This window comes from Osmerus mordax, chromosome 12 (genome assembly GCF_038355195.1).
Source record: "Osmerus mordax isolate fOsmMor3 chromosome 12, fOsmMor3.pri, whole genome shotgun sequence".
NCBI classification, from domain to species: domain Eukaryota; kingdom Metazoa; phylum Chordata; class Actinopteri; order Osmeriformes; family Osmeridae; genus Osmerus; species Osmerus mordax.
The window spans coordinates 13,231,573-13,254,670 of NC_090061.1; the positions used below are offsets into that span (position 1 = coordinate 13,231,573).

At 44.5% G+C, this 23,098-nt stretch overlaps 2 protein-coding genes across 2 annotated transcripts; one reads left to right on the forward strand and one right to left on the reverse strand.

The window, feature by feature from the left end:
- The first annotated feature begins 143 nt into the window (after positions 1-143).
- Positions 144-2,313, forward strand: med19a (mediator complex subunit 19a). Its single transcript, XM_067247450.1, has 6 exons — positions 144-503; positions 814-936; positions 1,116-1,249; positions 1,383-1,479; positions 1,617-1,711; positions 1,879-2,313. Exons 1-6 carry the CDS (start codon positions 284-286, stop codon positions 1,942-1,944), a joined length of 735 nt encoding a protein of 244 aa, XP_067103551.1. The 5' UTR covers positions 144-283; the 3' UTR covers positions 1,945-2,313.
- An 80-nt stretch (positions 2,314-2,393) lies between these two features.
- On the reverse strand, positions 2,394-20,339 carry slc43a1a (solute carrier family 43 member 1a). Its single transcript, XM_067247449.1, has 15 exons — positions 20,122-20,339; positions 17,270-17,425; positions 16,695-16,881; positions 15,650-15,705; positions 15,468-15,544; positions 11,186-11,278; positions 10,943-11,076; positions 10,648-10,772; positions 10,062-10,208; positions 6,282-6,317; positions 6,031-6,160; positions 5,651-5,771; positions 5,469-5,542; positions 5,038-5,161; positions 2,394-4,753 (listed from the first exon to the last, which is right to left on the reverse strand). The coding sequence occupies exons 2-15, from the start codon at positions 17,421-17,423 to the stop codon at positions 4,565-4,567; spliced, it is 1,647 nt and encodes a 548-aa protein (XP_067103550.1). The 5' UTR covers positions 17,424-17,425; positions 20,122-20,339; the 3' UTR covers positions 2,394-4,564.
- Positions 20,340-23,098: the final 2,759 nt, after the last annotated feature.

The following is a 23,098-nucleotide window of genomic DNA, read 5'->3' on the forward strand; positions in this document are numbered from 1 at the left end:
ATGTAATTTTTTTGGATATCATCATTCAATACGAAAATAAATTGTCCTCAAAACTACATTATGTAGCCTCCCAAGCAGTTTTGAGGACAACTATTCGCAATAATACGGTAAACTGCAGTAGAAATATGCCACAAAGAAGAGGTTGTGGCCTAGACTGAGTGGCTAGGAAGAGTAAAGCGGTTGTTATTGGAAGATCGCAGATACATGTGTACATAACTACTTCTAGCAAGCTTGTTGTAGAAAAAGAAGTTTGAGCTATTTAAATGTCTTACACGCGGCAGATATGACGGAAATGTATTCAACTCTCTTTGGGCAAAATGAGGCTCAGGGACCTCCCGGCTCGTCAACTCTGGGATTCGGACCAGGAAAGCCACCACCGCCTCTCCCTCAAAATCAAGTCCCCATGGCGGCTCAGATGCCACCCCAGCTCGGGGATGAGGGGCCTACGCTACGAAAACCGGGAGCCATGAACGAACCATTCTATTTACTGCGAGAATTACCGGGTATGTTGGGATTCTCTCAAAAAATACATCTCAGTTGTGTGCTTAAACTGTTAAATGATGCCTTACAGTACCTAATGTTTACTTTGTGCCTGTGTTGGGCATACCTCAGTATTAGTAAGCTATTATTATCGGTTTTAATGGCCGGTGACCGAAACATCACTTATCTTCACCTTTCTCACAAAACATTAAAACGTTATTTGAATAACTAATTCCATTGCCCTTGAGGAGGCCGACTTGATCATTGTAGACGGTTCCCTGCACTGCCCCATCTCTGGACGTTGTTGACAGACTCGCGCTGTATGTTTTGTAGTGGGCAACGAGCTAACGGGCAACACCAACCTGATCACCCACTATAACCTAGAACACGCCTACAATAAGTTCTGTGGGAAGAAGGTAAAGGAGAAGCTAAGCAACTTCTTGCCAGAGTTACCAGGTGAGAAAAAGAAAGAAACACCATGCAACGTTAGTGAACACCATGATCATCCTCATAGTATTCGACCTACACCTCATGTACAGTAATATCTTCTACTACTCATCTCATTCTCTACTTCTTCAACCATTTTTGTTGTTGTTGTTGTTGTATTGAATCTGTCTGCTCTACCATTTCTCTAGGTATGATTGACTGTCCGGGTACTCAGGATGGTAGTTCACTGCGGTCTCTGATAGAGAAGCCACCGGTGTGTGGGAACTCCTTCAGCCCCCTGACTGGAGCGCTCCTTACTGGCTTCAGACTGCACACTGGGCCGGTAAAGACCCTCCCCACACACACACAGTCTGCCTGCTTAATGAACTTGACCACTCGCTATTTTAGAAATTTCAATTATGTTTCTTCTCTAACATTCATCAACCTCTTCCTGTGTTTCCGTGTGTGTTTTCCAGCTTCCAGAGCAGTACAGACTAATGCACATTCAGCCCCCAAAGAAGAAGAGCAAACACAAGCACAAACACCACCGTCCACAGGACCCCATACCACAAGGTATGTCTCTCCCCCCTCTCTCTCTCTCTCTCTCTCTCTCTCTCTCTCTCTCTCTCTCTCTATCTCTCTCTCTCTCTCTGTCTATCATCAGTCCCACTTATCCTCCAGTCTGTTCTCCATTCCCCTCCTCTTCGCAGAAACCCCATCAGACTCTGACCCCAAGAAGAAAAAGAAAAAGAGGGACGATGACCCGGACCGCAAGAAGAAAAAGAAGGATAAGAAAAAGAAGAAGGTACAAACGACTCTTGAAAATCCCTCAGCAAAAAACAGACTGTGTAGCGGGAACAGGAAAACGGATTTGAAATGTAGTTCATGGTTACACTTATCTATACAAAGTTTTGTTTCTGTTGACGACGTCCTGTTGTCTTTCTAATGTGGGTTCGTATTCTCTTTTTCCAGAACCGTCACAGTCCAGATCATCCTGGACTGGCAGGCTCTCAGCCAAACAGCAACAGCCTCAGATAGACTGCTGAGAAGATCAGAAGTGTGTGTGTGTGTGTGTGTGCGTGCGTCTGTGGGCATGCATGTGCAAGCCAGCTTTGTGTGTGTTCTAGAAGGCACTGTGCCTGCGAGACTAAGCAATGCCATCATGAGACTGTATGCAAATGCGTGTTTGTCTATGAGATATATAAAAGTGTGTGTTTTGATTTAGAGTTTGGATGCGTAAATGCCAGAGCTTTGTCGCTATGTTACAGTAGAACAGTAGCAGACAGAATCCCAAACTGTGATGGTTTGATTGAGTATGTATGTATGTGAGTCTGTCACTTTTCCAGTTTGTCATTTTCTCTGAACAGACATTATATTCCAATAAACTTTGGTTATTATTATTAATAATTCTGTGTTCTATTTATACTTTGACTTCATTTAGAGGATCGTCAAATGCATGTGTGAGAGTGTGAAGTGTACTCAGACTGTTAGTATCTACATTGTTTATTAATTGAAACGGTATGCACAAGCAATATACTTCGAATGACAAGGAAGGGCGACATTTTCCTCCAGACACTCGTTGAATACAATAGGTTACATGAAATGGCAAACTTGCGTTCCCATGAGGAAAATAGTACAAGTCAGTTGATGTTCTACAAGCGAAATAAACATAAAGGTTTATAAAATCAGATAAACAGGATAATTTACTTGTTTGAGTTCAGCACTTGAAATCCAAGTGGTTGTAGTTTGCTGCCGACTGAGATACGACTGAACCAAACCCTGATCTGCATGTTGCAGTACAGACCAAACCCTGATCTGCATGTTGCAGTACAGACCAAGCCCTGATCTGCATGTTGCAGTATAGACCAAACCCTGATCCGCATGTTGCAGTACAGACCAAACCCTGTTCTGCATGTTGCAGTACAGACCAAACCCTGATCCGCATGTTGCAGTACAGACCAAACCCTGATCTGCATGTTGCAGTACAGACCAAACCCTGATCTGCATGTTGCAGTACAGACCAAATCCTGATCTGCATGTTACAGTACAGACCAAACCCTGATCTGCATGTTGCAGTACATACCAAACCCTGATCCGCATGTTGCAGTACAGACCAAACCCTGATCTGTATGTTACAGTACAGACCAAACCCTGTTCTGCATGTTGCAGTACAGACCAAACCCTGATCTGCATGTTGCAGTACAGACCAAACCCTGATCTGCATGTTGCAGTACAGACCAAACCCTGTTCTGCATGTTGCAGTACAGACCAAACCTCTATAACCCCTAGAAAAGTGGCAGCTGTGTTTTTATGTACATTCAATCCAATGTGTTAGGTAAAGGCATGGAGATCAAACCAAGAAAACTCCCATGTTCAGTCACTGCCTTCAGCTAGCATTAATAATTGCATATAAATGACGAGTACCCGATGGTATCATATTGCATATGGTGAGATGTATACATCTCAAATAGATCTATTTTCACACAAGGCAAAAATTCATATTGCAATTCACAAGAACAGTCTTATCCTGGATACTTAACTATTTGGTACTTCGATAATAGGGCCCCAAGTTTTGTTTCAGACAGTTATGTTGTATAACATTCTTTTGGTAAAATATGTACAGTAAAATACCAGAATAAATGAGAAAGAAACCTTATATATATATATTTACAAAAAACTGCCCAGTTTGGCTCAGATGGCTCAAATAAGCAGAACACACATCAAATTACAATTATAATCATGACGCTAATAAGAATAATACATTTGCTAAAAAAAATACAGTAAATCCCTTTTAACACACATAAGCAGCTAAAACGTACAACAATACATTTTAACAAGTGTTCCTGTGCGTAAATCTGAAGTGATTCATGTAGTTCAAGCTTTCAGTCTAAAAGCTTGCCAGGCATCAACCACAAAAAAACCCAACCAAAAAATAAGAGTTCAGGTGCTGACTGTAAAGAGTGATTTCTAGAGGTAGTTGTGTGTCTTGTCTCTACCAGCTGTCAACTTGTGTGCACCATGTGTAACTGTCTGTGCTCCAGATCACGAGCATGCCTCTGGGCACCTCTCAATCTGGAGTATGTGGATATATGAGATCATCTGTAAAAATTGACATATTAGGGGACATAATATTTGGTATTTTGGTATGATTCATAGGTTATATTACAAATACTAGCGTATAATTAATCTTTGGTGTTAGCACTGATTGAGTGTTTATAGCAGAAGTAATGTGTTGATACAGTATTTCAAGTATCAAAGGAACTATGGCCTAACACTCTGGTCATACAATGTGTGCAGGCGTCTGCAGCAGAGTTACATTCATGGCTTCTTCATTTGAACAAGACATTTAGATTTTTCTTCTTACAAAATTGCCTGAATAAATAGAATTTAACAACAGCAAATCTAGGACACAATTTCTCCTGAATGCACCTCTGAGCAAATCACCAATTTCAAGTATCCTGACCTGAAAGTATATTGCTTAACTGATAGTCAGCAAAACCAGACACTACAAAAAACTACGCTAACTTCATACTTGAAATATAAGAAAATATGAATGCTGACGGAATTGCTTTAGCAAGAAACTGTGTGGTACTTGAGGAAACAACACAACCCACAATCCTCAGTGAGGCCTTTCTCTGGAGGTCCAGTCCTGAGATTCCTAGATGCTGTGTCCGTTGCCATGATGTTTGTAGCCGTTGGTCTCTGAGTGGTTTAGAGCCTCTTTCTCCTGGCCAATGGTCTGCTCCTCTCGGGCCACCTTCTGCTGTATCAGGCATCTGCGATGGTAGAACAGGTATCCAGGCAACAGGAAGCCAGCCAATGAGAAGATGAGCATCCCCAGGTTAATCTGATGGACAAAAACAGAGTCAGCCAATAACACAGGGTAACCGAAGATGTTCAGTAGAAATGTAGGATTTATTCATGGGCTATTGAATGTTACGCTTGTAAAGGGGATGTGTGTGTGTGTGTGTGTGTGTGCGTGCGTGCAGCAGATGTTCACATAAAATGTGTTACAAACCCCATGATTTCGAACACGGCTGCTAGACCTGTGTGTGTGATGGTGTATGTGTGTGTGTGTCTCACTGTGCGTGTGACGGTGGGTGTGTGTGTGTTACTGTGCGTGCGACTCACCCAGTAGGCGTCCCCGTTCAGTGTTCCCACCATGAGGATGAAGAGGGGCTGCTGCAGCAGAGCGAACAGAGCGCTGATCATCGACTGGAGCCCCGTCAGAGTCCCAAAGTGGTTGGAGGGATACCTGAGAGGGAGACAACCGAGCGGGAGGAAGTGAGAAAGAGCGAGAGAGAGCCCTCGCAGCCCCCAAAGGGCTTTTCGGCAGGTCTTTCCAAAGTAAGGGGAAAGGTCAAAGAGGCCTTTTAATTGTTGGGGATTGAGGGATAGGAAGAAGACAGATCAGAGTGAGGAAGTTGAGTCTGGAGCAGTACTATGTTCCTGCTACTAGAGTGTAGTAGTATGGTTTAGAATAGGAGTGCTGCTATGTTCCAGCTACTTCAGTCCTAATGCACTGGTACGGAGGAGTGTAGGAGGGCTGCTGCAGTACTCACACAGCTGCGTACAGGCCTCCACAGCAGGAGTGGATGAAGCCCCTGACCATGGTGTGCAGGATGAAAGTCAGGATCTAGAAACAGCCACAACAGACACAAGAGTCACTCACTAGGTTGAGAGTGATGTGGGCTGGGGATGTTGCTTGTTGAGCTGAATGATGTGTGTGTGTGTGTGTGTGTACCTGTAGGGGCAGGTTGTCTATGAGGCAGAGTATGCCAAAGACCAGCAGCAGCAGGTTGGTGAGGAGGAAGGCCCTCATGGCGTTGGTCAGCTTCTGGATTTTGGCGTCTCTCAGCGGCTGCCTGTGATTGGACATGAACTATGAGAGTGGGCGGAGACACCTTGCCTCATCAACTCATTTAGTCGCTTCGTTTACATGGCACTCGTCCTCAATTCTCTGTTGCCGATGTGTTCCCTCTCTTATTCTGTCCATCTTCCTCTCATTCACACACTCCAAAATCCAATTCTCTCTCTCCAATCTCTTCCCTTTGTCCTCCAATCTCGCCCTATCCACCGCCCTAATCTCCCCCTCCCCCTTTCATCCCTCCCTCCTTCTCTTACTTCTTCTCCGTCACGCCGTTCTTTTCCTCTTTGCACTCCTTCATCTTCCAGTCCATGATGTAGCCAATCAGAGGGCAGGTGACCAGACAGAGCAGCTGCAGGGTGCCAAAGATGGACGAATAGAAATCCACTGAGGAGACACACACACACACACACAAATACTTAAATACCAAACATGTATTCCAGCAGTATGTAGTGAGGTGCTCTCCTGTTAGATCCATATGTAGCTAGAACAAGAGGCAGCTTCTCACCTTTCTTCTGTGCTTCATGGGCGATGACCTCGGAGGCTGGAGACACAGCAGACATCACAGCGTTATCACTCTATCCCAGTATCACAGCACTATCACAGTATCACAGCACTATCCCAGTATCCCAGCACTATCCCAGTATCACAGCACTATCCCAGTATCACAGCACTATCCCAGTATCACAGCACTATCCCAGTATCCCAGCACTATCACAGTATCACAGCACTATCCCAGTATCACAGCACTATCCCAGTATCACAGCACTATCCCAGTATCCCAGCACTATCCCAGTATCACAACACTATCCCAGTATCCCAGCACTATCACAGTATCACAGCACTATCCCAGTATCCCAGCACTATCCCAGTATCACAGCACTATCCCAGTATCACAGCACTATCCCAGTATCACAGCACTATCACAGTATCACAGCATTATTCCAGTGTAGGGCTGTATTGGCAGAGACCTGCATGATACAGCCCCTTTGTCGCTGGTCACTCAGACAGTCGTCTGGGACAGTCGTTGATTTGCACAAAAGGGAAAAAAGTGTTCAAATGACCATCACACCTCTGGAGAGGTGGTCTAAACAGTTGAAGACGAAGGTGAACCGAGGAAGACTGAAATTATCCTTAAAGGTTGTGTTCATGTAGATATAGTTCTAAGCAGTTTTTAATGTCACGTTTGATATGATTTAGTTTCTTATTTCATGTATTACATTGTAGTAATACTTTTAATGTTGTAACCTGTTTATTTGCAGGGTTTAACGATTAACGATTGTTCCAAAGGTATGTTTTTATTTGATTATGTTGCATCATTATTGGGTGTGCTCAAGCCTTCGGCGAGAGCACAACCTTTGTTCTCTCACATATATATTATTATTTTTATTTCTTTTTGCCCCCCTAAAACTCAGTCAATATTTGGCCTACATAGACAACGTAGGTGTCAAAAGTTTCGTCTTGGTAGCGATTGAGTTGCTTCTATTGGAATTTACGTTCCGTTGCATGGTTTAAACGTAAGTTAAGTTTTTGTGGCGAAAAGTGAAGCTAATGGTGGCTAATTTGCTAGCCACAGTCACTGACGTTACTAACGTCACTGCGTCACTAACGTCACAAAAAACACGCGTGACTACCTTTGCCAGAACATTCGTTTAGCATCTGTTAACTTGGGGGATAGCTAAGCTAACTATAGCTTTACTGCAAGGCAGCTGCAGAAACGCCACAAGAGAAGAGGCCAGGGTGATAACTATTTACTCATTTTACTTTGTGATATGACACACAATTGTGATGTGTAATGTACAATATAAGCTGATATTATTAAGGAAGTACATCTACTTTCGGAAACAGTAGTCTACTATTTCACTGAAGTATTAGCATCATGACATTAGCCTGTGTTGCCCGGGCAACACATACTACAGTGGTCTATGATGTAGCGTTATCTGTTTTCAATCGTTAAAATAAACATTCCTCACATATACATTTTCGTTGTAGGATTTATTATGACATTAGAAAACGATTTGTTGGTGAAATTACCATTACCTGTGGTTTCAAACCAGTGTAGCTCACTGCAACGCTGTAGCTTACGCAAGACACACTACAAAAACATCTAGCTACAGTACACAGCTGTTTAGGAAGTCAAACGGCGACAGAAAATGTTCGGCACTCCCCTTACTTAAATCAAAAGTCTATCTAACTACTAACCTGAACTTCATTGCCACAGCCTAAACGTTGTCAATCTGTTCATGAAAATAATTAATTTCAGCCTAAACCGTACAACGGAACGTTAAATCCAATTCAACCAACGCAATCGCTACCAAGACGAACACAGCAGTAGCCTAGTACTGTACCGTAGTAGTACAATTTACCGGGGCAGCTTCTCAACACAGGGCTATATCGCATTTTGCGTTGTTACTGACAATGATCGCTACCAGTGAGCTTTTTATGAATGAGCAATTTTCCACTAAATAAATGTCAAGCTTATTTACGTTTTGGGGGGCATATTTTCAGTTAGCAGATGGTACCGTTTGAATTGCGATTCCATCTTCTACTGCCGGGTAACGTCGTAGAATAATCTTCAAAGGGGTTGTTTATTCATGAATGAATGCAATATGAGTAGGCTAAATGCCTGAAAATATCATGAGAAGAGAAAAACTTAAAATGACGTTTAAATCATAGAGATTAGGTCAATTTTTACACCGGTCTGCAATAATGTCACGAAAACACGCGTGACTACCTTTGGCAGAACATTCGTTTCGCATCTGTTAACTTGGGGGATAGCTAGGCTAACTATAGCTTTACTGCAAGGCAGCTGCAGAAACGCCACAAACAAAGAGGCCAGGGTGATAAATATTTACTCATTTTACTTTGTGATATGACACACAATTGTGATGTGTAATGTACAATATAAGCTGATATTATTAAGGAAGTACATCTACTTTCGGAAACAGTAGTCTACTATTTCACTGACATATTAGCATCATGACATTAGCCTGTGTTGCCCGGGCAACACATACTACAGTGGTCTATGATGTATCTGTTTTCAATCGTTAAAATAAACATTCCTCACATATACATTTTCGTTGTAGGATTTATTCTGACATTAGTAAACGATTTGTTGGTGAAATTACCATTACCTGTGGTTTCAAACCAGTGTAGCTCACTGCAACGCTGTAGCCTACTGTACCCGAGACACTAGTGTGAGTAGCTAACAACAACTCCTCAGCTGTTTAAGTCAAACGGCAACAGAACATGTTCGGCACTCCCCTTACTCAAAAGTCTTTCAGTAGGGAAACTATCTGACTACTAACCTGAACTTCATTGCCACAGCCTAAACTTTGTCAATCTGTTCATGAAAATAATTAATTTCAGCCTAAACCGTACAACGGAACGTTTAATCGAATTCAACCAACGCAATCGCTATCAAGACGAACACAGCAGTAGTCTAGTACTGTACTGTAGTAGTAGAATTTACCGGGGCAGCTTCTCCACACAGGGCTATATCGCATTTTGAGTTGTTACTGACAATGATCGCTACCAGTGAGCTTTTTATGAATGAGCTATTTTCCACTAAATAAATGTCAAGCTTATTTACGTTTTTGGGGGCATATTTTCAGTTAGCAGATGGTACTGTTTGAATCGCGATTCTATCTTCTGCCGGTAAAGTCGTAGAATAATCTTCAAAGGGGGTTCTTTATTAATGAATGAATGCAATATGAGTAGGCTAAATGCCTGAAAATATCACGAGAAGGGACAACTTAAAAGGACGTTTAAGTCATAGAGATTAGGTCCATTTGTACACCGGTCTGCCAAATGTATTCGTTTTGATTCAGCCTGTCAGCTGCCTCTTGCAGGGGAAATGAGAAGACATCATATTTCATTCTACACTTCACTCGTATTTTGAGTTGTAAATGAGCAGCAAAAAAAAGATGCTTTTAAATCTATGTAATCTTTATAAATAATAAGTAGGCCCGATGCATTTTTATATAAAATATACAGACCCCTGTGCAACCGACGCAAGCAAGCACACCCTACAATTTCCCCAGAAATTGTATCCTCTCTAGTTGTGTTGATGATCTTGCTACTTAGCTAATAAACCCTCATCGTGCATTTAAAGTTACTGGTTCTCCTGGTACGTATCTCACACACAAATGTGGTGAAAACCTTGATCTATATCAAAGCATTATCACACCCAAGAATAGATTGCATTGGGAATGTAACGCAAACAACTTTTGTCATACACGCGACTTTGAGACCCCCAGACATGTGACTTCACTGCAGGGTTACTCACGGTGGGGGTCGCCGTGGGTGACCTGGAACTCCAGCATCTTGTTCATGGCGCCCATAAAGAAGATGATGCGCAGCTGGGACATCCCCATGGTGATCAGACTCCACAGGAATATGGGCGAGAAGACAGACATGCGGAATGGGGTGGCGTCTGAGGAGGAGGGAGGGGGGGGAGAGATAGAGACAGTGGTAAACAGACAATCCTACAAATAAAGAAGAGAGTTGGCCCTGCGTGAGTTTGTTTCTCTGCACCTGGACATATTCTGTGTTCTAGGTGTGTGTGTGCATAGGCAATTCTAGGCTTTAAACGTGGGGGTGCAAAGGGTAGTGAATCTATTTTTTCGCTTACAAAAAACATGCAAAAAATTAATAGTAGATCTTAAAATGTTAAATGAATCATTAGAGTACAACAAATCGTGATAGAACATACAACTCTGACGTCACTTTAAAATGTTCTAAAATCATTTAATAGTTTTTTTTCTTCTCATCCCAACAGTAGGGGGTGCAAATGCACCCCCTGCACCCGCGATAAAATCGCCTATGTGTGTGTATTTGAGTGTTTGTGCGTGCGTGAGGGGTTCCAGACTCACTCTGTGCGTCTGACGCTTCGGGGAGCTTCTCCAAGGAATGCCTCACGTCTCCGTTCTTCTGGCTGAGCTTCTCCCCGACCACCTTCCCCTCTCCGGCAGCGCCGACAGGCAGGGAGAACTGCTTCCTGTTCCCCACAGACCGAGGGAGGAGAGAGGGACGGGAGAGAAACAAAAACCAAATCATATAGAGCTGCTATTCCAGGTGTATCTCAGAATGTTGCTGTCCCAGAGTTCCGGTGAAGTATTTTTTCTCCTGAAATTCAGCGTTCCAGGGGTGTTCTAGAACGTCGCTGACCTGTAGTCGACCTCATCGGGCGTGGGGAAGCCCTCCACGGGCCAGTTCAGGAAGCAGTTGAGGAACACGAAGCCAGCTAGCCCCGTCCACACCCACATGATCACTTGGAACGACACGCCCGCATCGTAGATCAGCTGGCGCAAACAGAGAGGGGGGAGTTAGAAAGAGCGTCATCTTGCGCAACGGAACCTTCCTGAGACGCATGGGGGAAGTTGCATCCCCCTTTGATGACCTCATAGTTACCTTGACTCCAGGGAAGGTAACGGCGGAGGAGGCGTAGGAGCCAATCATCAGAGACATGATGGTGGAGCTCAGACTGCCAAACATGTTGGGCAGCTGAGGGTAGGAGAGAGAGAGAGAGAGAGAGAGAGAGAGAGAGAGAGAGAGAGAGAGAGAGAGAGAGAGAGAGAGAGAGAGAGAGAGAGAGAGAGAGAGAGAGAGAGAGAGGATTAAAGTTAGATACCATAGACACAAAACATGGAGAACTACAGCACCCAAAGTCCCACAGGGATACAGTTGTTTTGTCAGAGAGGTACTAAGACTACTGGGGTTCTATTACTCACTGAACACGGCATTCTGCTCTGGATTAGTTGAAAGTGCAGTGATTCAATTCAACCACTACAGGGCAGACTGATTCTGACTCACTGAAATATATTTCTTTTTTGTGTGTGTGTTAATCTTGTGCCTGCCAACTGATTTCTTTGGCAACAGACAAATTACATTAGAAAGTTAAACTTTTAGCGGCAGCAGACATGAATTGAAGCACCACATGATGTAATCCCATAGTTTAGTTAGGCGTAGTCCGAGGAGGATTCCACATTTTCTGGTCGCAAATTCTGACGGATTCTTGTATGACAGGAGAGAAAAGAGGAATTTGGGGTTCTTACATTTCCTGTAGCTCTGATTAGCTCTCTCTAATCCTTGTACAAACAGAATCACGCTCTCGGATGGATCAGATTAGGCCGGAAGCATGGCACTGGATGTAAGTTCTATGTGGAACGAGGTAGCGTCTGTGAGTTCTGTACCAGTCTGTCCCACCCCCAACAGAACACCTCCATTCTCTTATTATACTGTTGGGGCAATAGCCTAGATATGTTGACCCGTAAGAACAGTGTGAAATGGATCGCAACGAACAAGTGAAAGTCTCTCCTTCATCTGAATGAACAGTCAGAAGTGGGTCGAACATGAGACGTCTGTGACCAGTTTCAACAACCGAGGTCACCGGAACATTCTAGAACGTGAACGTTCAGGGGGTTCACGGATCAGACGGGTCCGTTCCGAGTCTCGTGCGGCCGAGCACGCTGCAACGCGATTGTGTGCCATGAGTGGAGTGCGTGTGTGAGAGTGTGTGTGTGTGTGTGTGAAGATATCTGTCTGGCTCCTGTTTGCCATGCTCTCTCGCTGCAGGATGGTATGGGAGCAGTGGGAGGTTATACAACTGCAAACCAGGTACTCTGGAGAAGGAGACGCTCCCAGGGCGACCCGGCTAAACACCCGTCCTCTTTCAGCGTTTCTGAGAATGGATATACTTCGCATCCCCAGGTGGGGACTTCTGGGCCACCGATCGAGCGTGTGTGTTTATTTTGGAATACAAGCGAGAGGGGCCATTAGGTATTTAAGTACTGACGTTTGTGTCTCTCACGAATGTCAAAGTCAACTTGTTCGAGCCGTGTTAGATGCCGATCCCGACGAGGTCTATGACGGCTACTGTAAGGTCCCAGTAGAGGCGTGTGTGTGCATGTGTGGAACTGTACTTTGGGACAGAGTGAGTGAGATAGACTGTGTGTTCTTTGGGGGAGAAACTTCCCACGTGAGAATATATTCCTGGCGGGAATGTGTGTGTGCATTTGTGTGTGTGCGTGTGTGTGTGTGTGTGTGTGTGGAGGAGAGGAGACTGTTCAATCAACGTGAAACACATTCACATCAATGCTGACAAGTCAGGTACACAAGAGAAAACGTGAGACTTTCAGTGAGAATTCTGGAGACCGACAGAGAGAAAGAGGGATACGAAAAAAGAGACAGCGCTTCGAGTTACTCAGAACTGTTAAATACATGTTAGGTACATCATTCAAAGAATGTGTGTACATTGGAGAGATTGTGTGAGAAAAGGAAAAGGAGGTCAACGTCACATTGGAAATTAAACTCATTTCATTTTACTACAGGAAGCCCTTAACCTTGATTGGGAGCTGCTTCGTCTAATTACCTCTGACGTCCTCACGACAAATCTACATCTAACATCGCCTCTCTCATGCCTCGTTCTATTTTCATCTTTAACTTAATTCTTTCTGGTCTCTGTCTTTCTCTCTACGGTTTCTCTCTCTGATGTCGGTCTCTATATCACTCTCTCCCATGCGACTCCATGGTCTCTCTCAAGTCTGTCTCTTCTATATAATGGAAGAGCCTTCCCAAACCTCGAACTGCACTGCACACCATTTCTCTACCGTCCAGTCAGTCTCTACGGTGGGAAGGACTCAATGTCTTAACCTCAATCCTAAACACTTTAACCTGACCATCGTAATCCCAATAATCTTTAACATAACCCAATTTCCCTTAATCCTAAACACAAAACGTCGACTGAATATCTATGAATTGGCCTTTCACATACGGCTCTCAGCCTACGTCTGATGCCAGTCGGTGGCACTCCACTTCAGACGAATAGCGGAGAATTGGGCCAAGTTAGGCCTACGCAAGCTCCATGTGGAAACTTGTGAAGCCATATGACGTCTGCCCTTGAAACCTACTTCTAGTTCGGGTTTTTCTACTGGATGAGTTGCAGAACGTGTGCTCGGCCTTGTGCCCATCGATAGCCTGCAGTATGGGTACATACTTGTGTGTGGAGTGACGGAGTCATGTACAAAAACAACAAGTGTCTAGGTGTGATATGTACCCACATTTGACTATCTGTCGGCTGGCCAAACTTTCCCAATGTTGACCACGTTGAGGATGAACCATTGTGAACCTGGATATCAGGACAACAACATCTGAAAACGCACCACGAGGCTGTGTTGCCTCCACAGCCACTCACGGGCTCTGTTGATACGTGTGTGTGTGCGTGTCCATAAGTGTGTGTGTGTCTGTGTGTGGGCATGAATGTGTGTGTCCTTGTGCTCCAGTGCGCTGGCTTACATTTCAAACAGCAACAACAATGTGGGACCCGTTCTACCCAATCAGAGAGAAGGGACAGAGAGGGACAAAGAAGGGAGGGGGAAAGACGAGGGCAAATGTGTCAACATCTTTACTGTGTGTGTGTGCGCATGATAATAAATGTGTGCGGTGTCATTGAGAAGAGAGGGTGGGGCCAAGAGGAGGACACAGGCTTTATAGCCAAACTGCGAGTGATTCTACCCCCTGGGGTTTCTGGGTGCGTGCTGTTGCCAAATACTGAACTCCGTGCCAAGACCTTCATGCAGCTGGGGGTGTGTGTGTGTGTGCCCAGACGCCTGGCATGTGTCTTGTTCCTGAGCAGTCACAGAGGTCTTGTGTGATGACACAGCGTTTTAAATATAGACCCCCCCCCATGACTTTGTGCTGTTCCTTTAACGTCCAGCCTTGGGGTGACGTCGCACAGGTGAAGGGTCAGGGGTCAGGAGAGCGACATACTGAGGGCGGCTGGTTATTTGTCGCTGATTAGCCTCTGACCTTTGACCTCTACGAACACCCACTCGGAAACACGCTCCAGATTTTCCCTCCTGATATCATGTCAAACGGAGAGAACTGGACCCTCAATAGGACTGAGGTGGAATGCTGAGAGAAAAGGGAGGTGAAAGTGAGGAGAAAGGGGGAGGGAAATAGAGAGAGAGAGAGAGAGAGAGGAGGAGAGAGAGAGAGAGAGAGAGAGAGAGAGAGAGAGAGAGAGAGAGAGAGAGAGAAAGTGGGAGGGGGAGAGAGAGGGGAAAGGGAACAGATGAGGAGGCCGTAAAGGGGTGACGAGGGAGAGAAGAGGAGAGCAAGGAGTGGAAAGAGGTGGAAAGGGAAAAAGAAAGGGGGACAGGGTGAGGAGGAGAAAAAACGAAGTGTGCTCAGTAATGCCCTTGTGTGTTTTAGGTAGAGGTGGGTGGGCGGAGACAGCATGAGGGTGTGCACTGAGGCCGGTCCTCTGATTGGCCGGACAACATGTGAGAGACTTTCCATCGGGGGAACAGTCATGTGCAACTCAGGAGATACCTTGCCTCTCGCTCTCTCACACACACAACAACCACGCGCACACAAACACCTGTTCCGACTCAAAATACAAGCGCCTGCGGTAACTCACGTCACAAAGTACAAACAACGCACGCAAACAAACCACATCGGACACACCACTCTGTCCTCTCTGAAGAGTCAGGTCAATAGAGGAGGAAATTGTCCTGGTGTACGTCACTCATTTCAAAACTCGCATGACGAAATGTAAACAGTGGCGATATTGGGGAGGACCCTCTTTTTTGGGAGGGGGAAAGCAGAGTCTGTGTACTGCTATGCAGAACTTTGGGAACTCTGGTTGTGGTGTCCTACGTTCTGTCCCTGCCACGCTCATGTCATCGCTCACCGTGAGGGAGGTGAAGGTCAGGCAGATTCCTCCGAAGCCGTTGAAGGAGAGAGCGAGGAAGATGAGAGCGGAGAAGACTGGAAGAAGGGGGATGGAGAGAGAGAGAGCTCGTCACGTTAAAGGAAGTCGTTTGCAGTGAGGAGGTTGTCAAACGTTCTTGTGTGTGTGTGTGTTTCACTCACCACTAGGGTCATAGGACGACAGTGACATAATGGCACAGGAGAGACCAAAACAGAAGCTGTGGAGAGAAAGAATGTCAACATTATATCCAAGACTTAGGCAAAATAGCATGGCTTTCATTCCCCTAGAGAGGGAGCGTTGAGACAGGGAGCGCTCAAACGAGAGGGAGATGGAAGGAGACGAGAGAAGTGGGGTAGTAAGAAGGGTCCGATAAGAAAAGATCCTGTCAGATTGACACACACACATCCTTGCACACATGAAACGTAGAAGACGATAAGCAGAACACTGAACGGGGTCATTTTCTTTTTGGTTCTAATTTGGACCCTAGAGAGAAGTGTAATGTCGGGGGTTACTCTGTCTACAGGCTAAATCCCTGTGGTCCGTCATAGCTCAGCATAGACACTAGCTACAAATGTCTTCACATGGGTAGTAGACCATTTATATTTTTGTAAATAACAGTTCTTTATGACACACATGATAGATGTATGTAGTGTTAAATCTGCTATTACACACTTGTTTACATATAGTGTTATTTATTTCATGCAAAATTATGACAAACGCAATTTTCCCCCCATAACTTGTTCAACTTGATGGACTTTACCAATAAAGTCAAACTTTGCTGTCATCCTTACAAAACTGTTTAAAATGATACCGATTTAAGATGAGCGATGATAACCTTATGCCAAACTCAACAGTTTTTCAAAGATATTCTGAGATAAAAAAAACTTTTTTGTGTGTCAAACCGTAGAACATTGTGTCACACCAAAGGAAATAAATTGAAGTGACTGCATTAAAGAGAAAGTCAGAGTTATTACACGATACAAAAGTTTTAGTGTCATCAACTGTGTGAGTGTGTACAGTTTTCAGTCGAATATATATCTATGTTATAAGGTGGGTATCGCCCCCGCAGCGGTTTTGAATGGCAAACTGTCACACTCAGTTATGGGCATATCAGATTCCACATGACACGTTAACCAAACACACCGGTCTGCCTCCTGGTAGCTGCCAACTAGGATACAGGGATTAACTTCGGATCTCCGTGGTTACCTGCCGAGAAGACGCAGGGGGCGTGGCCCGTACTTGTCCATGAGGATGCCGAGGGGCAGGGTGGCGGCGCTGAGGAGGAAGGAGCCAATGGTGAAGCCCAGATTCAGCATCTCTTCCTGTTCCACGCAGCTGAGCCACTCCTCCGTATTCCACTCGGTCCCATTAGCGACAACGGTGTCGTTTTCCTCTGTGGGATGGAGGGAGGGGGTAAAGGAGGGAGGAGCGAAGAGAGGGAGACAGAAGATGGGATGGAGAGAGAGAGAGAGAGAGAGAGAGAGAGGGACAGGAAACGTTGAGAGAATGCGGCTGTGAACACGAGCGTGTGAATCAGGTTCAAAATACCTCTGCTTCTTTGTGTGAGTATGTGTGTGTGCGTGTGTGTTTCTGTGTGTGAGTGTTTGTGTGTGTGTGTGTTTCTGTGTGTGGGTGCGTGTTTCTGTGTGTGGGTGCGTGTTTCTGTGTGTGGGCGTGTGTTTCTGTGTGTGGGTGTGTGTTTCTGTGTGTGGGTGTGTGTTTCTGTGTGTGGGTGCGTGTTTCTGTGTGTGGGTGCGTGTTTCTGTGAGCGTGTGCCGTACCTAAGCAGAGGTGTGAGTAGAAGCCCTCCCTCTTCAGCATGATGAGCAGGGAGCCCCAGCCCAGCAGCACGGCCGAACACAGCAGGTTCTCCAGCACCGCCGTCACGGCCATCCACCAACGCCTCCCGTAGGCCAGCGCGAGCGAGGGCGCCATGACTGCTCCCAGGGAGGTGGAGGGGTGGAGGAAGGGGAGAAAAGGGCAGAAGGGAGGGCGAGAGAGTCAGGGGGGGGGGGGGAGAGGAGTCCATGAAAAGGGAAGGGGTTGAGAGAGTAGGGCCAAGGGACTGTAAAACTAGCAGTTCAACCTGTTTGTGGAGGGCAAGGCGTTGTCATTTAAATTCCATGAGATGCCGCTGACCTCGCGGAGCGAAACCAGCAAACAACGCGCGCGTTTCTGTGGAACGCGACCCAGCTCTCTCGCTGTGTAACTACCACTTCTGGTCAGTCGCCAAGAACAACCAGCCTCATACACACACCGAGGGTACACAAACTTATAAACACAAACAACTACCCACTGATAATCTATCTACCAGGGCGACAGGTCACCTCACTCTGAAAGGATTCCAACTGTCTGGTCATGACCCCCTATACATACACAAGCGTAACTCGCGGCGCCCGATAAACACAAATAAAACTCGATTACGGCCTGTTTAGAGATGTTACAACAGGGAGCGAGGGTGGGGAAGGGGTGTTCCATTTGAGATGAGGGTTGGACTGTTGACAAACTAGGAGGGGCTCAGTTAGTCAGTTGACTTCGGCTAGTCAAAGTGTCTGACCACCAACTGCAACAGGAAGCCCTCTCGGTGATCTTAAGGGCTTGTTGTTTGCAAGAGTCTGTGCCTGACATGTCGACTGTGGCTAACCGAGACAGAGCGCATGTGTTCCCTCTGAGGGAATTGAGGGGAGGGAGAAAACATTCTAATGGCTGTGTGAGGACTGTGTGTGCGCTTGCGCATGTGTAATGTGATTAGACATGGCCCGGCGACCCTCCTTTGTGCTGAGACCAGCTCTTAAAGACGGGGATTTCTTTTGTAACCGACACCCCATGCTGGAATCACAATCACACACACACGCTTCTCTTTGCCCCTCAACAATGAGCTACATTTCTATGGACACTTGAACTCCGTCAGACTGGAAATGTCTTACCTTATGTAGGCCTGTTGGTTTTCAGACTTTCATAGACAGTAACTTGTCATATTTCTGGGTGTTTTATGTTCCTCCAGATTGCAAACACATGCTCCGATTTTTCTCATTTATAGGCAACGTTCAGGAACAACAGCGTCCTTTCTCCGCAACAACACTAAACACGCTAACAGCATCAGCTCACAATGGAACCATACCTAGTCACATGGACTAGATTTTCAGAGGCTCTCTGAACGCACACAAACACGTCCTTTTCTTCAACCTATTACACTATTTATCTTTCCCGCCTTTTCTTTCAAGGCTTACACTTCTTTCATCACCAACAACTCAGTCTTTCACTGAGCAGGGTCATTGTGCAATACTTTTCTTTAGTGTGGTTCGTAAATGGTTTTACATCACATAACATTCGCATACAAAACTGTTGCATTTGATGTTCAATATATGAGGGGAAGATTTGCCCGTATTACAATGTAACTCTTTTTTATGGTTTTCAACTGAGAATGGTCAGAACAGGCTACACACCTCTGGAAGCTTTATTGTCCCTGTGGGGGTGAACACACAACAAATGTTTGCAAAGAGACTTTTTATGACAAACAGGTAATTTACAACTAGAAGCTATTTACAGGCATGTGTGAAGTCTCAAGCTAACACAGTGATGTGTATGTTCCTCGTTTGACCTCAAGCACAAAAGGTGAGAGGTGATTTCCCAAATAAGGACCGAGACTTCCTGACAAATATACAAATCTGATGCAACAGAACACTACTGGTAGCAAAGCTCTTAAGCTGTTTGAGCTGTGATGTGACTGTGTTATGACAAAGTGTTAACGCACTACTATTCTGTGTCGGGCCTTATAATGGGTTAGAATGCATTATGATAGCCCCTATGGCCCTCACGTGTTTCGTTTCATCTTGGCTCCCCGTCTCCAACTCTCACTAGGACTTTCTCTGACCTTGACCGGCAGTGTTTATCAACTTCCACAGGACATAAAAGACGTCGTGCAAACTCTTTATCCTCTCAAGATGTAAATAAATAAACAGATCGCCAAGGGTACTTCCCTATGGAGCTTTAAAACCGCAAACCCCCCGATGCTGGTTGCCTGCTCCTTGGTCGTGAGCAGCTGTCTCTCCGCGGGCACGACCCCAACCCAGTTTCTGGTTACCAGCGCGCAGCGAGTGGTAGAGATGTAGGGACTTTACTAAATTAGGAGAGTAATTCATGGTCTAAATGTTCACCTCGCTAGCCTAAAGCGTCTCAAATTAACAAAAAGAATGTGTGGTCACTGTTTGCTGTGTGACACGTCTCCATAACACCAATTTATCTAACATTTGGACAGTTGTTTGCTTAGTTCTTTAAAGATCAATTCGCTCCCGAAAAGTGGCAGTTTTTTTGATTCAGGAAGCTAGCGGTAGGCTAGCTGAAACGATTATATTCATTTGTACTTTACACAAATCATAACCATATAATAATCTAGTTAATACACATGCGCATGCAAACGAGTATAAAAAGATGTAGCACAAATACACATAGATAAAAGTCATTTTAGTCAATGTGATTTTAATAGGCTACACATTAGAAGTCTAAGTCTTGTGCCACGTGTGTGCGTACTGTAATTCTGAGTCTTTGTCACCACCAGTATCAAACATACTGCTTTAACTAACTAATGTACAACAACATTTAAGAATATTGATTTAATAAAAGTACAACTTACTTGGAACTTTTTGTCTTCTTGAAATGTAATTGATAGCGTCGAGGAAAAGTTTAGTTGTGTCCTAAAACTAACCGGACTAAAGTATGTACTACTCAACAATGTAGCTAGACAATGGTTTGGTATCGGCTGGGTAATGTAAGTACTTAAAGTAGTAAGTAGTTAGACTCCTATAAGTTAGTCTTTGACCTAGGAAATCCCTGGTCTCTCGTGGTCAGTGATACCTGGTTCTTATACACCGCTTCTGTGACACATGTGTTGGCTAGCATTTTTTTTGGCCCCGTCTCCAACTCCCTCCTCCCTATTTCCTAATGTTTGTATTACAGTACCCCCTCCCTCCTGATCATTTCCAATCCTAGGTCTACCTCTCATTAACTTTGGCGCTTGTCTCACTTACAACCTAAAATTATGTTTTCACTTGGCAAATAAATCGGTCCAAAAACAAATACTTTAAAAAGTCCTGACACTAGTGAACAAAAGTAGGCAACCTATAAGCTACATATGAGTGAAAAGGAGTTTTGTCGTTTTCAAATGTTTAGCAAGAGAAGACGCACTGATAGTGGCCTGGCAGAACTATTTAGCCTCTGTGTTTCCATGCATAAAATACTTGTTAAGTTGACATTAAACTCAGTATATATGCACCTCCAGTTCATCAACTGTAAATTGAGTTGTCCAAGAAAGCACTTATAGCCCTTTGAATCGGACAAGATTAATTTAAGATGACTTAATGCAAAATGGATATTCAAGAAACAATGTCATTTGTATGTGATAGCCTATGTTTCATTCGTGTTAAACGTTTGTCACAATGTGTAACTTTACCCTACAAGGCCTATGCAATACGGAAGACAGTGCGCTCGTCTGTGGTTTGCTGTGAGGATATCGATATCAGTGCGCCGAACACCCGCCATCGATAAATGCACACAGCTTCTTGTCTCAGAGGGACCCCTGCTGGCTTCAACTGAAACTAAAGAACTGTACTGCCACAACTACCGGATTCACTCCCAAACAGTCTCGCGATCCCCAGCTTTCTCATCAACCACAGGAAACAAGCAGTTCTAAACTTTTATAAGTAGGCTAGGCTACTCAAAAATAATAAGAGACAACAAGATTAGGCCATACGTAGCCTGCATTATTGTTTATTTGTTCTTTTTTCTTTTGGTAAACGTATGACATGATTACAGCAAGAGACTTCTTAAATCGATTTATTTTTCTATCTCTTCTCAGAATGACTTCTTTACAGACACCGTACAGACATATACAGTTTAATTAAGAAAGAATTAAGAGTCCCCAGTTAAATGCTTGATTTTTTTTCTGTCAAGTTCATTTTCAATATTTTTAAATAGACCTATATGGTCTTTATAGGTCTGAATGAACAGTGGACACTAGGGGTCACTAAGGAGCGCTATTTCATTGCATCTCATTCTGAAATGTGGTTGGTTTGAGCAAGGCACATATATTGTGGGATAGGATGACACTGGGATAGGATGCTTCACTCTAGATCCATCCACGTGGTTTCAACAGCATTGTCTAATGACAACAAACAATCAACGACTGTTGAATGTTCAGTCACCAAAATCTACCGTTTTATTGCTATAGGTCGATTATTATGCACCAGTATTGTTTAAAAAATAAAGTTTACATTGGACAGAAAACAATTCTTATTCACTTCCATTGTTTGGACTTTGACTATTGATTTGGCTTACAATGCAAATAGTATTTTTAAACCGATTTTCCCATCTTTTTCTACATGAATATATAGATTTGTGTGTGTGTGTTTCTATAATTAAACATCAGCCTCTTTAAAACTAGTTCTATGATAGAGCTGCTGTTTGACAAAGTACGGAAAATTCCTTCCTATTAGATCTAATTATCATTCTTAAATCTGGTTCTACTTAATAAGGTCCAGACAGCAATCAGAGCACACACACATGCATGTACACATACACACGCTCATGCACGCACACATACACACAGTCAATGTGGTCTTAATTTTCCTGATCACGAGTGGGAAATTGGGAGGAGGTGGAGGCTAGTTCCACAGTATCTCAAAATCTGAAATAATCCCATTAATCCATTAGGAACAAGTCCATACCACCATACCACCACAATATTTTGTAGTTGGACGCTACACAGGTGAACAAATGCTATACAATGCATATCGCAGGCTGGACCTACACATGCAATGTTCATTGATGACCACTAGGAGGCCCTAAAGGGTAATGAAAATGACTTTGCTAAGACTTTTACACAAGTTTTTTTCTTAACATACATGTGGGTCTTGACTCCTGACCTGCTATTTAAAAGACATTGATATATTGGGGTCTACTGTTTCTGTTTCTGTGTGCGTGTGTGTGTGTGTGGCTGTGTGTGTGCGAGTGGCTGTGTGTTTACAATAGAAGAAGTTGACAGTTGCTCTCCAGTAATTTGCACGTCTATCTCACCCGTTGCGGCACTCCAAGTTAGAAAATTAATCAACATCAAAGGATTCCCATAGTGCCGCTGGGGCCTGTGGGCCAACCAAAAGTCAGACTCTGGGAAAAGTTATGACATTGCTGAACGAATGTGTGCGAGAACAAGCGCGGGGCTCAGACGCAACCCATGTCTGTGCATAAGAGCATGAACCAATATGGGACAAGCATATTCGCATAAATATCACATAATTACATGACAGCACTGTAACCGCCGGCGACAGGGCATGATGGATGAGCGAGGGGGGTGAAAGAAAAGAGAGAGACGGGGAGAGAGGGAGAGAGCGACTGAAAATATAGGAAGGGCTGAAGGAGCTGGTGTAACACTATAACTGAGGATGGAAGGATGGCAATGAAAGACAAAACAAAAGGCTGGAGGGGGGGGGGGGGGGGGCTCCGGCCCTTAACTGTTGTCCTTCAACGGTGGTACATATTCTGTTTCTGCCTTTTTAAGACCGAGACTGAGACCCGCCTAGCTGAAATAGGTAATGAGTGCCTTCCAGCAGACTGAG

Excerpts from the sequence above, each read along its gene's own strand:
- med19a (XM_067247450.1), top strand. The coding sequence starts at position 284 with ATGACGGAAATGTATTCAACTCTCTTTGGGCAAAATGAGGCTCAGGGA. Across the intron at positions 1,250-1,382 it reads TCAGACTGCACACTGGGCCG|CTTCCAGAGCAGTACAGACT; the intron begins GTAAAGACCCTC and ends TGTGTTTTCCAG. Across the intron at positions 1,712-1,878 it reads AGGATAAGAAAAAGAAGAAG|AACCGTCACAGTCCAGATCA; the intron begins GTACAAACGACT and ends CTCTTTTTCCAG.
- slc43a1a (XM_067247449.1), bottom strand. The coding sequence starts at position 17,423 with ATGGCGCCCTCGCTCGCGCTGGCCTACGGGAGGCGTTGGTGGATGGCC. Across the intron at positions 10,209-10,647 it reads CGAAGCGTCAGACGCACAGA|ACGCCACCCCATTCCGCATG; the intron begins GTGAGTCTGGAA and ends CCTCCTCCTCAG. Across the intron at positions 6,161-6,281 it reads CCATGAAGCACAGAAGAAAG|TGGATTTCTATTCGTCCATC; the intron begins GTGAGAAGCTGC and ends GTGTCTCCTCAG.